The sequence below is a fragment of the Falco biarmicus genome, chromosome 4 (assembly GCF_023638135.1).
Source record: "Falco biarmicus isolate bFalBia1 chromosome 4, bFalBia1.pri, whole genome shotgun sequence".
NCBI classification, from domain to species: Eukaryota; Metazoa; Chordata; class Aves; order Falconiformes; family Falconidae; genus Falco; species Falco biarmicus.
Genome location: NC_079291.1, coordinates 28,379,888 through 28,397,206, shown reverse-complemented (window position 1 = coordinate 28,397,206; position 17,319 = coordinate 28,379,888). Strand labels below are relative to the sequence as shown.

At 39.6% G+C, this 17,319-nt stretch overlaps 1 protein-coding gene across 2 annotated transcripts in view; it reads left to right on the top strand.

The window, feature by feature from the left end:
• The window catches only part of HECW1 (HECT, C2 and WW domain containing E3 ubiquitin protein ligase 1), a 258,174-nt gene that overhangs the window by 149,647 nt on the left and 91,208 nt on the right, over positions 1–17,319 (top strand). For both annotated transcript variants that reach the window (XM_056337048.1, XM_056337049.1), the window contains 2 exons: positions 7,610–7,685; positions 17,003–17,172. In XM_056337048.1, coding sequence (XP_056193023.1) covers positions 7,610–7,685; positions 17,003–17,172 — 246 coding nt within the window. The remainder of the gene's footprint in view (positions 1–7,609; positions 7,686–17,002; positions 17,173–17,319) is intronic.

The window sequence follows — 17,319 nt, the reverse complement described above, 5'->3', positions numbered from 1 at the left end:
GTTCACTGTCTTGCTGCTTCTTTTATGGCGTAAAGGGTCATTGACTCAATTCCTTTGTCCAGACACTTTGACAGCAAGACGAATGCGTTGAGCTGTTCTTCAAATACAGCTGAGCTGAAGGATATGGTTGTCTCTCACACGTGAGCATTACTCATCTACGTACTTACCCCAGCCAAACTACGTTAGGAGAGTGAGGAGTTTCTGAAGCTCTGATGAAGGCGGACTGGAAGTATGAACTGCTGTCTAACGCAGTTTCCTGCATTCCAAACACACCGTGGATGTGTCAGAATTTAGGGTATTACCATTATACAGGCCCTATGTTTTAATCATTCTTGTCATTTCATAGTGCAAAGAGAAAAGGTGTTAGCAGCAATTTTTTAGTTCTCCTAATATAATGTTTTCTTGACAAGTTTGAATTTGGAGGGTACAGGGGCAAATTTTATGCAGAATTACAGGATCCAAACAGTGCCCAATGGACCTGGCTCACCTGTCAAGGCATACCTCCCAGTGATTTCAGTGGGCTGTAGGATCTTGCCTAGCTGTTCCTGAAAGGCTAATGTTTACAAGCAGTTCTTGCTGTCAGAGTCCTAAAGCACGTTGATGCTCTGTGTATGGACCTGTCAGGTTTACAGGGCCAGTGCTGTCCTGCATTAGGCAGCTGCCTGATGTAAGTCTGACCATAAACCGAGATTTCCTTAGAGGCTGTGTTCTGGATGCTGGTCTCTGGGAAGCACAAAGCTGTTTAGCAACTGCAAGGAGCCTTCTTCCCTGCTACCTCAACCAGAGTTTCTTTTGCACATTGGGGCTGTAAGCTACTGTCATCCTTTGGACTACTTTAGACTTGCTGAGTGCTTTAAGGGTCGCTGGCATCAGCTAGTGTGCAGCCTCAGAGCCAACGTGTGAGCGGTTGGTGAGATATGCTGCAGAACACAGTCCTCCCAGAAGTTTACTATGTATAAAGAAAAAATGGCTGCTACTTAGATTAGTCCAGCCATTGACCCAGAAAGTACAACCCAAAGCCTATCCATATGCATGTGTGACTGTGTTTAAGTATCTGAAAATCTGAGTTTATTTAAATGAAGTTTCGAAGAGTGAAGAAAGATCAGAATCTCTAATCAAAGCTTTTCTTGTGCTGCCGAAGGACAGCTGAAGTTTATCAGGCAGAACTGTTGAAACGATTAAAAAGCTGGATCTAATAAAATTTTGGAAGAAAAAGACATTGGAGTCTGTGGGAGATAGTGCTTTGTTGCCTTGATCCTCAATTTTGTTTTAATTGGAAGTGGTTTCTCTTAACGTTGCTATTCTAGCTTCTGGTTATGCTGAAATAGCATTCTACCCAAGTAGGGTAGGGTAGGGAATGAGAAATATCTTCATGCCAACATGGAGACCTCATACACTTGGTACATACTGTCACTGAATGACCTCTCATCGTAAGCCTGTTGCTAGTTGCCTTCCAGAGGACTTTACTGATGATAGTAAGCAGCAATCTTTTCTGTTAATTTAGTTTGGCTGCCAGAATTTATCTGGGATCTCCTGAAGGAATTTGTAACATTTTCAATGAGGGGAAAAAAAAAACTAAAAAAAAAAAATGTTTACTCGCTTCCTTGCTACCTTTTGGTAGGGATTTCTGGGAAAGAAGTTTTTGGAACGAAAAACTCCATTCTTTTGGGAATAAATGAATTAATCAACACGCAGAGCTGCAAGATGAGGCAAAAGGAGCTTTCTGCAGACAGAGGGCAATTGCCATGTGCCTGCAAAAGGCATGTTCTCCCCTTTAATTAGGGAATGGCTTTGAGAAGGTGGTGTATTGCAAGGCTAGAATGGTGCTAACCATGACACGCAGGGAAAGCTCTGTGTGTGGGTGGTCACAGTCCTTCAGGACCATGCGCCAGCTGCAGAGAGCCCAGCAGGGAGTTAGGCTGCTGCTGGAGAAGCTGGCTGCTGTTTGGAAATACCTGACAGAAAAATACTACAGTGCCAGCACAGTGGCTTAATGAGCTAACAGGATAACTGGAATATATTACATTCAAGAGCTGGATAATTCTGTGAACAGAGCAAGGGTTGTAGCTAAAGCACTGCCACTAATTAGGGCTAGATTTTCAATGTGGTGCCTGGGATTATAGCCATAATTCTGTGAATGACAGTCACGGAGCTCAGGCCTCTGTTTGCTCCTTTTGTTAGTTGGCCCCTTACATCCCCGTGTGTGCCCTGTGTTCCCAAGATGTGGAAGAAGTCAAGTGATAGAGAGAAAGGAAGCATTTATTTAGTCTGTATTTATTTCATCAATCTTTTTCCAAAACTGTTTCTTTTCAAATGCAGCACTTGGGAGGAAATGGAAGTATTCACCTAGTTGCAGATCTGCTGAGGAATTCCCTCTCTAAAAAGGATGGCAGAATATGAAGCGTGAACTTGGAATGATGTCTTATATTCTTTTACTGTGGAAAGATGCTTCACTGCTGAGCTGTGGAAAACGTAAGCCTTTTTCCACTTGCTTAGAGAGTTTTCCTACTGTTAAGAGTTCAGTGAAATCAAGAGGGCAATAGTAAAAGCCAACAGGGCTAGCTTAGGGGAGAACAATTTTTTGAGGAACTCTTCTTGACACCTGTGATATGTACACATAGGTCTGTTAAAACAATAGTTCCAAGGTGATTTAAACTGGTATCAGGAAAGCCGTACAGAGTGGAAACTGGTACTCTGCCCCTGCGTTGCACTGGGCAGTTTTGGACTCGTCTTGTATCTCAGATGAACTAAGGGATACAAACAGATAGAAGGAGACAGGGGACAAAGCATCAGCTGCTTCTTTTGCTCTTGTTGAATTCAGGCTATTAACCTTATTTATTTTGCTTTAAATCTGCAGGCAAGTTTAGTGCTCTTGAAAAGCAGAGAACAAAGAACTAGAGCTTGAAGCAAGCATAATTCAGGCAGTTACTATACGGCCTATCTTTCCCCCTAGCCCTGCAACACAGTGTCTTTAGCTCTGACACATCTAGCAATACTTTTTCTGTTTGCTGATGCATAATTTGGGACTGAGTTGACGCTATTTTTCACTTGTGATTTGAATCAAAAATGCCCTTCTGAAGAGGAAAGTGGATTAGGGTACATTAAGATTAAGGCATAGCAGTGTTTTCCTGTGCTGTCTGCTGGAAAAGGACTAAGTGCTTGTATTTTTCAGCTACACATGTCCAGCCATGGTAGAAGCATGTAATAAAATCACATTAATCCTTTTTCATATCAGCAGGACTCTAAAATAATTAAATTGGGCTGCACAATATATAAACATGCTAAAAGAGACTTGGTACAAGGCACATTTTACCAGCACACTGTACTGTACTGGTCACTGTGGTGCCCAAAGGCAGATTTTCTAGTACAGCACCAGGCAAACATAGTTACAGATTCTTCCAGACCTGCTTTCACACACTGTACGTTTGTCCAAAAGTATTTGCCTCATAACCTAGAGGTACAGGCAGGCAGAACAGGGGCACCCAAGGTTTGCCCTGTAAGCCACTTCACTTCCAGGAGCAAGAGGGTTGTCCTTACTCTTCCACATATCTAGATAGACTAGTGAAGGGTAAGGTATTTTAGGAGATATTTTTAATTAGCCATGAGAGTCTCTATTTCTTAGCTTCTGCTTAGACAAATTTTTAGCGATGCACTCAGAATTTCACCTAGGTCTGATAGACTGTAGTACTCTGAGATTTCTAAAGATTTGTGGTGTTTTGATTTTTTATTTTTTTTTCATAACGCATACCATGGCTAAAGAGGGAGGGAGTCTCAAGAGCTCCATTTGCTAGTTTGAAGCCTGCCTCCTTTCTTCTTCAGGGTCACATAACTTCCCTCCAGCGTTTGCAGGAACTACTCATAAGGAAAAGTGATACTAGGACAAGACTGTGTTATTTTTAGCTTTCAGTCATCTCCTTCTGCTTTCTCTTTTCTCTCTACTGAAAAAAATGAAAAGCCCTACCAAACGTGGACCTTTCCGTGATCTCAGCAAGTCTCGAGAGGCTTGGACCTGGTCTCAGGCGCTTCCCCATGTTTCGCAGATAGCTGTCACAGGCTCTGGCTGTTGTCTTCTGCCATGCTTCAGAAGTTGGGAAACTCAGTAGCAGAACAGAAGGAGATTTTACAGTGTGTGTTTACTAGAGAGTATTTTAAAGGAAGCACTGATACTTCTCTAACTGCTTGAGTGCATGCACTCCTATCAGTGGCAATGACACCGGCTCGATTACAAGCAAGAAAAACGAAAGGAGATTGGAACCTGTTTCAGGAAGCCTTAGTTTTCTGAGAGATTCAGCTAGGCTTGAAGTTGCAGCTCACGTCCCATCTCTTCATGTCCAGATATGACAGAAGCATGTAATAAAAGCATATTCATCCTGTTCCGTATCGGCAGGACTTGCAAAATAATTAGGCTGGACTGCACAATGTGCAAACAGGACATTCTAAACAAAAATGTTAAACTAATTCAGACTGAGCTCTCACTTCAAGGGCATAAAAGAGCACCACAGTTATTGAGGGAAAATCACATTTGTGCCCTTTCGTACCAAGGACTTCAAGTCCATAGCATATCAAGTGATGAGACGAATGTTGTCTTTCTGTCAGCTAACCATGTTTTAAATGGCAGCTGAGAAGAGAGAGGGTTTCTTACGTCCTGATGACTAAATTCAAGGTTTACTTACAGTGACAAAACTCCCAGCGTAATTATGTTGCAGCCACTAAAATCTGTCTGGATTTCTCTCATGATAAATGGCAAGCAGGAAGAGTATGACCCGTGCGCTTTGCCATCCCACACCTCAAAATGCTACGAATCGCAGTTGGTTTGGTGGCTGGAGAGTGCTGCTGACCACACACTGTCCTTTACCCTGCCCTGCGTCAAGTGCTCTTAGCCTTGTCTTCACTACTGCGGACAGTCTGGTATTGCTTTAGAAAACCGTGATTCCAAACTGCAGCAAGTAGCTTTTTCTGATTTTCAGAAGATCGGACTTCCTGTCAGGAATTCCTCCCTCCCTCCCAGCTCCTTGAAACACCAATATTAGAAGTATAATCACTTTCCCTACTTTCTTAATATCCTTCCCTGGGTATGTTCATGCAAAATTGCTCCTTCCTTTGAGGTAGGGCGTCTACCTGCTCTTAAGCCCCTCTGGCATGTGCCCTGCCATGCCTGAAGACCTGTATTTTGGGTGAGAAGGTGCCATGTATACATGTGGAGGGTGGCAGGCCACTGGAGGATGAGGAGCAGAGGTTTGGGTTAGTAGAGGTGTTTGGCTCAGTTGTGTGAAGTTTTTGATGGTGCATCCCAGGTGTCAGCCCAACAACAGGTGCCTCTCTCCCTCAGCTTTTCTCCTGTGCATTCCCTTTCTCAGCTGCGTGGACAGCATGAAAATTGGAAAAGCTTCAAAAAAGTGTTGTGATGTGTTTCTGATTACTAAGGTGAAGTGCTAGCTGTTACCAAAATGCCTAGCGTTTTGATGTAATGTCACATCTTGGAGAGTTACACTAGGATAAACTATGGAATATGCAATTTGTTTATGAAGCAGGGCTGGTTTTTAGGCCCCGTAACTGTGTGACTAAGGGTGAGCACCTCACCAGACAGTGTGGGGTACCTTTAGGAGCACATAAATATTTTTGTTGTTGTTATTATTTCTCCTATGGGGCTGGACACGCTGTTACTCTCTTTGTATAATGCCAGGCTTTGCCTGTGCAGCTTTGGCTGTGCTGGTGATGCTTTGCCTATATCAGGATTCATGATGATACTCTGGTATAACTGTCTCGATAGTATTTCCCTAATGTAGATATGGCCCCAAAAGGGTCATTTAACAGCAACATATTTTTAAGTGTTGTGGGTATTTGCAGGACCCCACCAGATCCACCCCAATCTGTTCAAAGCATAGACTGTTAAACTGTTCATACTGATTTCGTGGCAGATCTAAAAAACCCAGAGAAATGTTTAAGGGCTGGGAAAAAGCATGTTTTGCAAATGTGCACATATCTAGGTTGGTTGGCCCAGTTACTGTTCTGTACAAAATCATGAAAAAATCATAAGTAGTAAAGCATTAAAGATAATGTGTAATAAATGTCAGGCAGTGATGTAGTATGAAAAATACATCCTGACAAGGAAATGACGTTTCTTGGTGGGATCACAGCTTCAGCTGGTAAAGGTTACTGAGTTCTTGTCATAGAATTATCATAGTCACATAAAATATCCTGATTTAAACGTGTCTCTATCCAGAAACCAGTGGTGGCTTCAATAAATATATTGAAATGTATGTTTATCTGAGAAGGCCAAAAGTATAATTGCAACTAATTAGCTGTGATCCAATAAGGATGTTTCTACCGGAATTTGCTCATAGTCCCACTCTGCTCGGTACCCTTTTCCCATTTAAACAGTCTGTAAGAAACAAAATGATTATGACAAAAAGTCAAATGCAACAGACCCCATTTTTTTTTATAATGGTACCCATTTTCAAGCTTTATATTTATGATTTAGGCCTCATCGGTGTCTTGACCTGCCAGCTGTGCCTGCTCTTTAATCCCTGCTAGCTGGGCTGCAGTGCCCCCTTGCCCAGGTTTTGCACTCTCTGGGGGCAAGAGCAGCTTGTTTTCGAAGTTAAGGTTGAATACACAATATTTAATACACTGAGCAATGAGTCACAGCTGAGTGGGATTCAGTTACTCTTTCCTGGCAGAAATTGGAACTTCGCTGCATAAATACTGGTTTTCTTTTTTTGCCTGAAACCGAACGGCAAGAGTGGAAGGGAGCTGTGGCTTCCCGGGAGCAGAGTGGCACTTGGTTTTACTCCAGAGTCCGTGGGAGGTAGTAATAGTAGCACCACCTCCCTGCTGAACTTGGAGCCTGACTCCCGATGGCATCTCCTCCGCTGTGTTCAGGGGAACAGCAGTGAAAACTGCTGATAGTGGGTTCCTGCTGATGCCCCAGACACTGGCTCAAAGGTGTTCTTGCTTCCCAGTTCTGATCATGGCCAGAAGGTAGCTCTGGGTCCCGATTTGCAAATAGCAGCCCACCAGTAAACTTGCTGAACCAAAGACTGACATTACAACCTAAACTGTGGAGTACAAAGGGTCATCTACAGATGGCTTTTTAAGGTGTTTTTTTCTTCCAAATCACCCTCAGTGCTTATAGTTATTATAATTCACAGTTGGGGTTTTTTGCAGAGTATTAGTAAGCTCTCAGGAGTCTTTCTCACATGTATGTAATAAACTTTCTGGAACAAGATTTTCTTGTAATAAGTAACTAGTAATAAGACATTATAAAGATAGAAGTTGTTTTTAGAGATGACAGCAACATCCCCATCCTTATGTGCTACTTTTACCTCCTGTTTAATAAGCAGTTTCTTTTTGGGTGAGGAACTGCTATATTAAAATTACAGTAGTATTTTCATATCATTGTGTTTTCTTAAGGAAGAGTCTCAGGAAGGGATGACTTAGTCCACTAGTGGTTAAATTATTACCTAGATAAAAACATCATTTTGATTAATGGTCATCTCATTAATTCTTCATTGTAAAACTAAGAATCTGTGTAAAAGACAGTTATTAAGCAATTTGTCTATTCAAGAGTTATTGGAAAATTCTCTCACCATTATTTCTCTTCCAGCAGATTTTTAAAAGCATCACCAATGAAGATTCAATCCAGGGACAAGGAAGCAGGAGACTGATAAGTTTTTCATTGTCAGGTAAGTCTCTGCTGATGTGGAATTTTTAAGCCCAGAGGGTGGGAAACTGAAGTTACTAAACCCTTTCATGTACGTGTGTATGTATGTATACATTTAAGCATGGATTTTTTGCCTGTTGCGCTAGAAGTAATGGTGAGACAGAGAATTAATATTTGTGGCTATTGCCACACTCGCTTCCTTCAATGAGAGCTATGTGCTGAAGTGTCTTGTCCAAGTACAGTTTTGAGGCCGTGTTTGGTTTTCCTGTTTATGATTAAATGTGGTGCTATACATGTAGGTCAGGGAAAGCCAGATCAAAGGCATGTGCCTTACAGAGCAAAATATAATTTGTGGTAGTCCTCTGTTTCTTGGAGAGCACATTCCACCGTCTTGGTCTGGACCCGAGGCAGATTCATGAGCCATGGTTCACAAGCTTGTCTGTATTGCTCAGCAGTGACTCCCAGACTTCTTGAGCCCCAAGACTGCTCTCGCTCCTCCAAGTTCTCTGAAGAATGTTCAGCCTCGTCACTTGGCATGTCACTGCAGGTTTTAAAGGCCTAATATGGTTCCATGAAGCAGCTACAGACCATTTGATCTGGGTTTGGTAAAAACAATCTGTAAATCAGTTTGTCAAAAGAGTAGTTGTGTGCGAGGTTCTCATTTTGGAATTTTATGCTTGCTACTTGGTTTCCATGTTTTTAGCTCCTGGAAGATAAAGATGTTGAACTTGACTTGGAAATTTGTTGAGGAAGTAATACAGAGAAAAAAAAGTTACTGTGGTTCGAAGTTTTTACAGCCATAGGCCTTTCTGTAACAAGTCCTACACTTGGACAAGCATCACATTACATGGTTGGTTTGGCTGTATAATTATTTCAAGCTTTCCTCTAAGTTGTGTTAAAGTAATCTAGAACTTCCATATCTCTTTAATATTAAGCGTGCAAGTCAGTGCTTTTCCAAATTAGGTGGCCAATGTGGTTCTTGAGGTTTTATATGCTATGTGGCAGGCTAGACTGACATTAAATGAGGCTCTTCTAACACATTTTGCCGGGTTGGACACTGGGCACCCACTCGGTCACATCAATTTAATAAAACCACGGGTTTAACTCAACAGAAATAAAGGAGTAGAGTTAATGGTGGTTTTTTTTAATGTTCTTAGATAATCTTACACAGAAATTGATGACCAGAATTGGTTAAATTTTTCATTCTGTCAGATTCTTTGGCCTAGTAGACCAAGAGATGTTAAGAGTAATAAATTGAAATTGCTAAATAATGTTGTCTCAATGGGCCCTTTTATAAACTAAACTATCTGATTTACAGCTTGATTCAAAGTATACAAAGACTGTACCTTGTAATATATTTGGGATATATTATTCTAGTGGTTCACAAGCAATTAATTTACATTTTTATCACAACCATATTAACAACATCATCACAGCCAGGCATTTGAAAGTCTTTGAGTGCAGTTCACAATTATTTTATCAAAAAAAATCCTTAGTATCAAAATAGCTCAATTTCAGTCTCTCTGAAATTAACAGATCAACATGTCACAAGGATTTATTTATTACCTTCTTAGTCAATTTAACAACAAAAAAAGTTGTTGTCTCCTTCAAAGTAAAGTTATTGCTATTCCTATACCTGCTTATGCTAGCTAATAAAATGTAAATCAAGCCAGGCCTTCCAGAGGCATCAGAAGGAACTGGGATTCCTTTCCATTTGCACTACTGTTGCAGCAATGGCTTACCTATTGTCACAAGTCCTTTCAGCTCATACAGACTTCTCCTTTTCAATATCTAATTTTTTGGTATACTGTCACCTTTAGTGTTATTACTTAAAAGTTAGGTTTCCAAATTATGGTTGCTTTAGTTGTAATTAAAAAACAAAAAAAGTGTAAGACCATTAGTCTGACTGGGGACCATTGTGTTAGGTGCTGCCCAACACAGAGACATTGTGACGTAAGCAGTTTAGCATCTGAAGAATGTGAGAAGAGCTATGCCTTCTACCATATCAATTATTAAAAAGAAAAAAAAAATATTAGGATGGAAAAGAAAAATCTCAAAGTAGGCCAAATCCCAAGAAATGCTGAACTACATCGGTTCATTTCACCTGTGCTGCTTGCTCTGTTGCCTGACACTCCGGTGAGACCCTATGTTAAAATGAACTGTGCAGAAAAATTCTTTCTAAAAGTTGGTGACAGAGTGCTTTATTCTTTTTGTAGTTGTATTTAGTATTTGCTTGAACAAAATCCAACTGGTTTCACTGAAAGTTTTGCCTGAGAAAAGATTTCTGGCCTGAATAAAAATGGCAGACAAAGAAAAAAGTGTGAACTGATGCTTCAAAGCAAAAGGAGATGGCTAGCATCTTGAGAACAGAAATAGCTGAGAGTTTGCATTTACGTCAGTAGGAGGTTTGTTTTCTTTGTATTTATTCCTTTGGAGACTGGAAGTTGGTCCTGTGAAAGGTTGGTTCAGATTAATAGGTTCACTAGCAACACTGATCTCAAAAAAAGATAATTTCCCATGATTAAGCTTCTTAGTCATTTATATGATAAGTGTATTATTATAGCTTTCATTATTTAAAATACCTAGAGGAATATTGGAAGCCTAATTGAGCTAGATTAAATACAGTCTTTAAGGAAGGCTCTGCAGTCCCTTTGCATTTACTTTCCGACATGACTTTTCTGCTTTTACCAGTGAATGTCACACTTCTGATAAGGTGGCTGAAAGTGTTAGAGCTTTCTCGCAGAAAGTACAGAAAGAAGAAATGTGCTAAACTTCCCAAGATGTACCAGCCACTTCACTGAAGGTTCGTGGTCTAACATCAGTGTAACACTTTTGCTGGAAGCCCGTGAAACTATTCTGTTGGCTGGTATATATAGAAAGTGTTACCATGAGGTTTGCATGATATACCTCCTAGCTATATGTTGCATCAAATAAAATTTTTCAAGCTTTGATATTTCACATATCTCATGCGTTTGCACACTCTGTATTTGTAAGTGTTCTTGTGGAACAAATGACCAGAAGATCTGAATATTCCACAAACATTCAGGCATTTATTCCTCATCACACCTCTCTGAGAAGTACTGTTAGTTGTTTTTATGTGGCTTTCAGACCAGACATTCAGGTAATATCAGTTGTCAGTTTATGGAAGTTAGAGTATAAATCAGAACTCAAAATTGTATTAGGTCTACTAAGGATCACTTTGACAATAGTAGTTACCATGAAATGCTTGATCAGAAAGCAGATGTATAATACACTTTATTTTCCAGCCTTTTTTTGAAATCCTGGTGACAGAGTTCTAGCCACCGAATTTGTTGTCTGTTTAATACTGTTATAAACCTACCTACTCTTCTGCCCTCCTCAACTCAAGCTAACTTGCCCAGATGTATTCTATCTAAACCCAAGTTACTAATCATTCAACTTTTTCTTACCTGTCAGAGCTTGTGCGAAGGTGAGGTGACTTTCTACCACCTCCAGTACGCCTGTGCCTAGAAAGTATTGCAGTGCTTTAAACGAACATTTTTAAAGGCTTAAAAGGCTTCGAATTCAGCTATCCTATATACCACAGGCCACGTTGCTCCATGGTGTGGAGCTTAGTTTGAGTTAGACTCAGACGTACCTTACAGACAGGTGTGCAGTCTTGGATCTGAGAATACCAAGAGATGGTACTTTGCTCCAGTGGTTAATCGCTTGCAGTGATAAAAACTCCCTGTGTTAAGCTGTTCACATTAGCTGTTCAGGCTTTTTTTGTGTTTTCCTTCTTAATGAAGGCAATTAAAAAGGTAGCCTGTCTTTCAGCCATTTTTGAATAATTAATTTCTCTACTTTTCATTTATTAATAGACCTATTTTCTTCCTGATACCTCTGCTGCCCCTTCCTTACACAAATGAGAATCCCTTGCTTTTTCCCCTATAGCATTTCCAGCTAGAAAAATAATTTTCTCCTCTTTTCCTCTGTCTTTAATATTTGCCTGGGAGCCTTATGTGACAGAAATGTTTGGCTTATCTGCTCCACTTAGATTATTTTTTTTTTACATCTCAGATCTTTAAACACCTTCTTGTGTAACTACACCAGCCAATTCTTTCTTACATTCTTTTTTAGGAGGAGACTGGAGTCTGTCTATAGAATTGTAGATTTCTGAGAGCAGAAAGAACCACTTTAATTATCCGATTTAATCTCTTGCATATCACCAGTTGCAGAACCTCATTCAGTAGCCGATCAATTTGGTATCTGTTGTACATTATATAGTATCTTTCTCAATTCCCCCATGTTATTTTGCTGTGTTGGATTTTAAGGCTTCCCATCACTGCACATTGCTGTTTGTTTTCTAAAATTCTTTCATATTTGCTTCTTAAAATCTATTGCCAGATGCAATACTTCTGTTGATCCATGCTCACTTCCCTTACCGTAAATTTTAGTATCAGATACTGCTGCATGAATCAAATTGGCATTTCCAAACCAATGCAATATTGCAGTGCTTACTGCTGAAAGGTTATTATGCTGCTAGTAGCTAAAATAATTTCTATTGCTTTAAAAGCACATAGCTGAGAGGCAGTACATGTGTGCCTCCTGTTGAATCTTGAGCAAGCAGAGTTTTGTTGTTCATTCCTCTGAAGCCCCCACTACATCTTGGGTAGCTTAGTATAGTAGATGAGCTGCTGCCTTCTGAGATAGGTCCTGCTTGTTCTGGTCAAGTTTTACAAAGCGCACTCTACAGAAGAAACACTGACATACTAGCACCCTGACAGCTACCTTACCTCATTGGTAGCCAACCCAATCCTGTTCCAGTACATTTTTTCAGTGTCAGAACCCAAGCTGATGGCTCTTTGGGAATTTACAAAGGAAAACTGAAAGGAAGTGTTGGAGCTGTACATTGCCATCCTAATTAGCAACTCTCTTGCAGTGGTGGATCATGAAGATGATTTATTGTGCCTTGATACATGAATTATTAGGATCTCGGTAAGATGACAGTGTTTTTACTTTCTGCCATTAATGAGCAGAACATAGGGAGAATACATTCCATTTTGGTGTTCATCAAGCGAAGTCACAATCTAAATTGATTATGGTCTTTCCAGTGACCCTTTAGTCTTTCCGGTGTCCTGGTAACTTTGCAGTACTTCATTAATTATGCCTCTAGATATGGTCTGGGCATGTTTGGCCTAACTCAAGATGTCTTCATCTTCTCAGAGGGTCAAGTGGCTCATGAGGAGTATGTACCATTTCGTAGTTCTGAGAACATGGGACTAGTATGCTAAATAAGAAAAATGTGGATTCAGTGACTTGACCATAGAATTATTGGGGCTTAATGATCTCTCCCACAAGCCTCAGTGTAGCTAGCTGCAGGACATACAGTGTTGTCGCTTGGGTGGTGCTGGGAAACACAAAAGACATTCAGTACTTGTACTTTGTTGAAAGGAATTTGCCAACTGTATTAGAATATGGATATCACTTTCTCAAAGCTAGTTGTTCTGCTACTCATTAGTCGTCTTTGACCCTTCTGCTGGGTTGTAGACTGTCTACTTCAGTTAAATCAAATATGCACCATCAAGAGACTAGGCGGACTTAGTCTTCTCAAGACACATTTAGAAACTGCACATAATAGTCTTGTGTATTATTTCTAGAAAAGTTTTTCCACAGGTGTTGGCAAAAGCTTCTCATCCCTTGGCGAAAACAGCTTCTAACTTCTTTAACTTACTATGGACAGACTGATGACCGGACTAAATGTAATTGATTTAGAAAATGGACTGCTTCAGACTCTGGTTCTCACTCTGATTCTCCATCCTTTTCTGTCATGCTCCTACAAGGAGCATGGGTCTGGAGCAGTACCTCACTATGTCAGGAGGGAACTGAAATACTCTATGATATTTTTGCTGGTATTTACTATCAGAGCATCTCCTTGCTGAGCATGACAAAATGTGACTCGCAAACCCAAATCATACTTCTCCCCTGACTCTTTGAAAGCTTAGTCACTTGTACTGAGGCAAAATCAAACATGGTAAAACACAGATGTGTTCAAGCTGTGTCTGATGGAATTTATATCCGCCTGCTTCTGTATTTTGCCAATAAATACATGCTAGTTTCTGAATTGCCACAAAAATAGTGCCTCCCTCACTATGCAGTCATCAGTGCCCCAAAGTTTGTGCTGTTGCATGGAAAATGGATTTGTAGAATCATCCTTTACAAGGCAAACAGGGAAATCTGTGGCCCACCTTAGGAACAGAGGCTACATGCGTGCAAGTGACCTAGAGCAAAGCCTCCTTAGGTCTCATCCAGACACCCAGAGATCAGCACATATGGAATGGAAGTCCTGAAGTTTGAACAATTTCATAATTCACTTGGAGGCAGCAGTTAGTGTAAGCCATTTTTCTACAATGAAGCAAGCCTAGCTGGACTGGGATGCATGTACTTAAAATAACTGAAAGTGTGCAGCAGCGAAAGAGTCTGTGGTTGATGTGTCTTCACCTGGATTCATTCCTCCTGTCATCTCTCATGAGAGATGGCCTGACACTATTAAAACTGTTAGATGCATGTAACCTCTTTCACACTAAAGCATGATTTATGAGTAAATGGGAAACTGACATATGGTATATTAATAACTTTTTTTAAGACACTGGATGACAATACATCTTTGCAAAGCATAGATGAGTTATCTTGGTAGCACTTTCTCAAGGAAAACACTATAAAACTGAAGTGTACAGCAAGGCACATCTAAGCCTTCTGGAATACATTGGTTTCACCAAAGATTTAAATTCAGTTAACCTTAAACTATCACTTAAATATTTAGTATCTTCAGAGCCTTTTTCTGAAGACAATACAGAGAAGAGAGAAATATGCTCATTTGGGGAAGCAGAAGAGCTGGGATTCTTCTGTTGGGGTGTTATACAGCAGTGGTAAGAGTGTATGTGAGCCTTTGGTTTCAACAAGTTACAGCATCCATAGGTTGTGCTTCAAATTAAATGGACTTCTGGATATCTGCAGATGTCCATGTAGCTTTATCTAGAACTTTTGCATTTTTGATGCTCTGTTTTCCACGGTGCTGAGAATTTGTGGTGAGATACGTAAATGTAAGTGGCATATTTGTTGTTGAGAAAGCTATTTCTACTATCCCTAAGTGCGCTTTGGACATGAAAAATTGACATTTCTAACTGACATTTTTACAAAAGTTTTTGTATTATGTAATTTAAGCAAGAAAATGACACAAATAAAATTTCCTGTTGTGTGCTTAGCTACATTATTTTCTCTCACCCCAATGTAAAAATTGGACTACAAACTAAGGTTAGGAGTGCCTTCACCTTCATGGCTGCACTTAATTCCCATAACTGGAAAGAGGCTGGTAGGTCATCATAATATGTATGTTCTTTATGATACAGAAGTGTACATAATTGAGTGCTAGTTACTTTCTTTCCTGTCTATCAATAGACAATTTCTTTGCACAGTGGTACCCAAGGATAGCGTGGTCTCTCTTTGAAGAAAAAAAAAATATCAGAAATATATACAGCAATAAATATTTCAGTTTCAGAATCTTTTGAGGAAACATCAGAGAGAAAGAAAATAAGATCCCAGAGGTTTTTCTCTCCTCTCATATGTTAGCAGCCTGACACTATTACACTGATGGGCCTTGTCGTTCGTAGTGCTTTTGCAGTCTTGGTTTCTATTTCTGGAATGTATTTCTAACAGTACAACTTCCAAAGCAAAAGAGTTTGCCATATAGCATTTAAGCAGGGCTGATAGATGAGATACATGCTGGTTACATAGAGATCGTACAATCAGAAAAAAAAATTCAGTGTTACCAGTTTGAACCAGATTATTTTCTTTGTGTAATAGTGTTGCTAGGAACATCATGGTACATATTGTCAGCAAAGTACTTTCAAATAGGCTATTAGTAGCGATATTCTCTATTTTTTTTGTTAATTGTTAGAGAACATCATAAGAATGATATTCTTAAAATACAGACTGTTTCACGACCATCTGTCCAACAGCTTTTGAATATCTGCAACATGAATTGTGGGCTGGAACAGATGATTAAAACCAACCAGGACAAAAATGGTTCTTTTTAACTTGCACATGTTATTGTGTTGGCTATTACCAAATGTTAAGGAAGCAAAATGTAACTGGGCAGATCTTATCGCTGTTCTTCATATGGCTGTTTTCTGGAAAAAGACTGATGTTGGTGTGGAATGTGTATAATTTTCAGATTAATCCAAAATATCTGCCTGGAGGGTTTTACATGGTCTCCAGCAACCTGCCAGAATAATTGGGCTTTTAATCAGAAGAGAATTAAAAGACTGTGAAAATTAATGTTTTCAAAACCTGCCTAAAAGGAAAAAAGAATGTTTAAATTGAATGTTTAAGGTATACATATAAGCAGTTTTGGAAACTATCTTGACTAATACTTTTATCTGTTCAATAAAGTAAGAGAAAATAGGCAGAACGTAGTTCTGTGCTTACAGCCCTTTGTGAAATAAAGCTTTAAACAGCAGAGGAGCATCTCCATGCAAAGAGTAGCGGGCAATAAATTAGCTACTGAACTTGCTAATGGAATTAAGTGCTTATATTTTCCAAAGAAAGCTTAGAAATGCATCTGGAAAAAAATAGAAGGCCAGAGGCTTTATATATACTGGTAGATTGGTTTACGTTTATTGGTTTCACAGGAACAAATTGTAATGGACTTTGTGTTTTTCTTCAGAACGTTATAAGTAAATTTTGAAATAAGTGCCTGGGGATTTTTTATCTGCATGGCTCGTATTACACTCCCTAGGAAGCTCTGTAGCTAGAAAGCCCTGCTTAAAATTTGGAGATTATTTACAAGAGTTTTCCTAAGCTGCTACAGGTAAAGTTAACCCATTCAGGGAAGGAAACTTTTTAAAATGGAAAAAATGTAAAATTACTTCTTGTGTAGAAAAAAGTGGTCTAAAATCTAAGATAGATAGAAAAATAAAATTGATATCTAGGAGAAATGACATGCTTTGGGTACCAAATGCCATGTCTGTAATTAAATGAATGGATCTCTTTTTCAGAGTAGTCCTGCCACTGGATTCAGGCTGTGTAAGTGCTTAGCTCCTTGGAAGAATCAGCAGATCATTTAATTTAAGTTGCATAAATACTGATTTAGAAGCCAGATCACTCTGCACAGCAGGTTGTAAAATTTGTAGTTTCACTATATAATCATTATATCCTAAATCACAAGATTGTTCTGGCCTGGCTTTACATTACCTCACAAGAGTCTTTTCATATTCCTGCCATATTATTTGAATTCTTTACCAGCTTCCCATATTCTTTTCCTAACATCCCAGAGAGCTACCTGGAATGTGAAAAATAATTAGGTTATTTACTTTCTTTCAGATTTCCAGGCTTTTGGTCTGAAGAAAGGAATGTTCTTCAATCCAGATCCTTATCTCAAGATTTCCATCCAGCCTGGAAAACATAGCATCTTCCCAGCACTTCCTCATCATGGGCAGGAGAAGAGATCTAAGATCGTGTGTAATACTGTTAACCCAATCTGGCAAGGAGAGGTAAGCAGTTTGAGTGCTGAGCTGAGACTTTTCTTGAAACATGGAAATGACTCTAGCAGTAGCCCTCTCTTTTTCTCTTTTTTTTTTAAAAAAAAAACACAAACAAACAAACAAAAAAACCCCAAACAAACAAAAAAATTCCTTTCT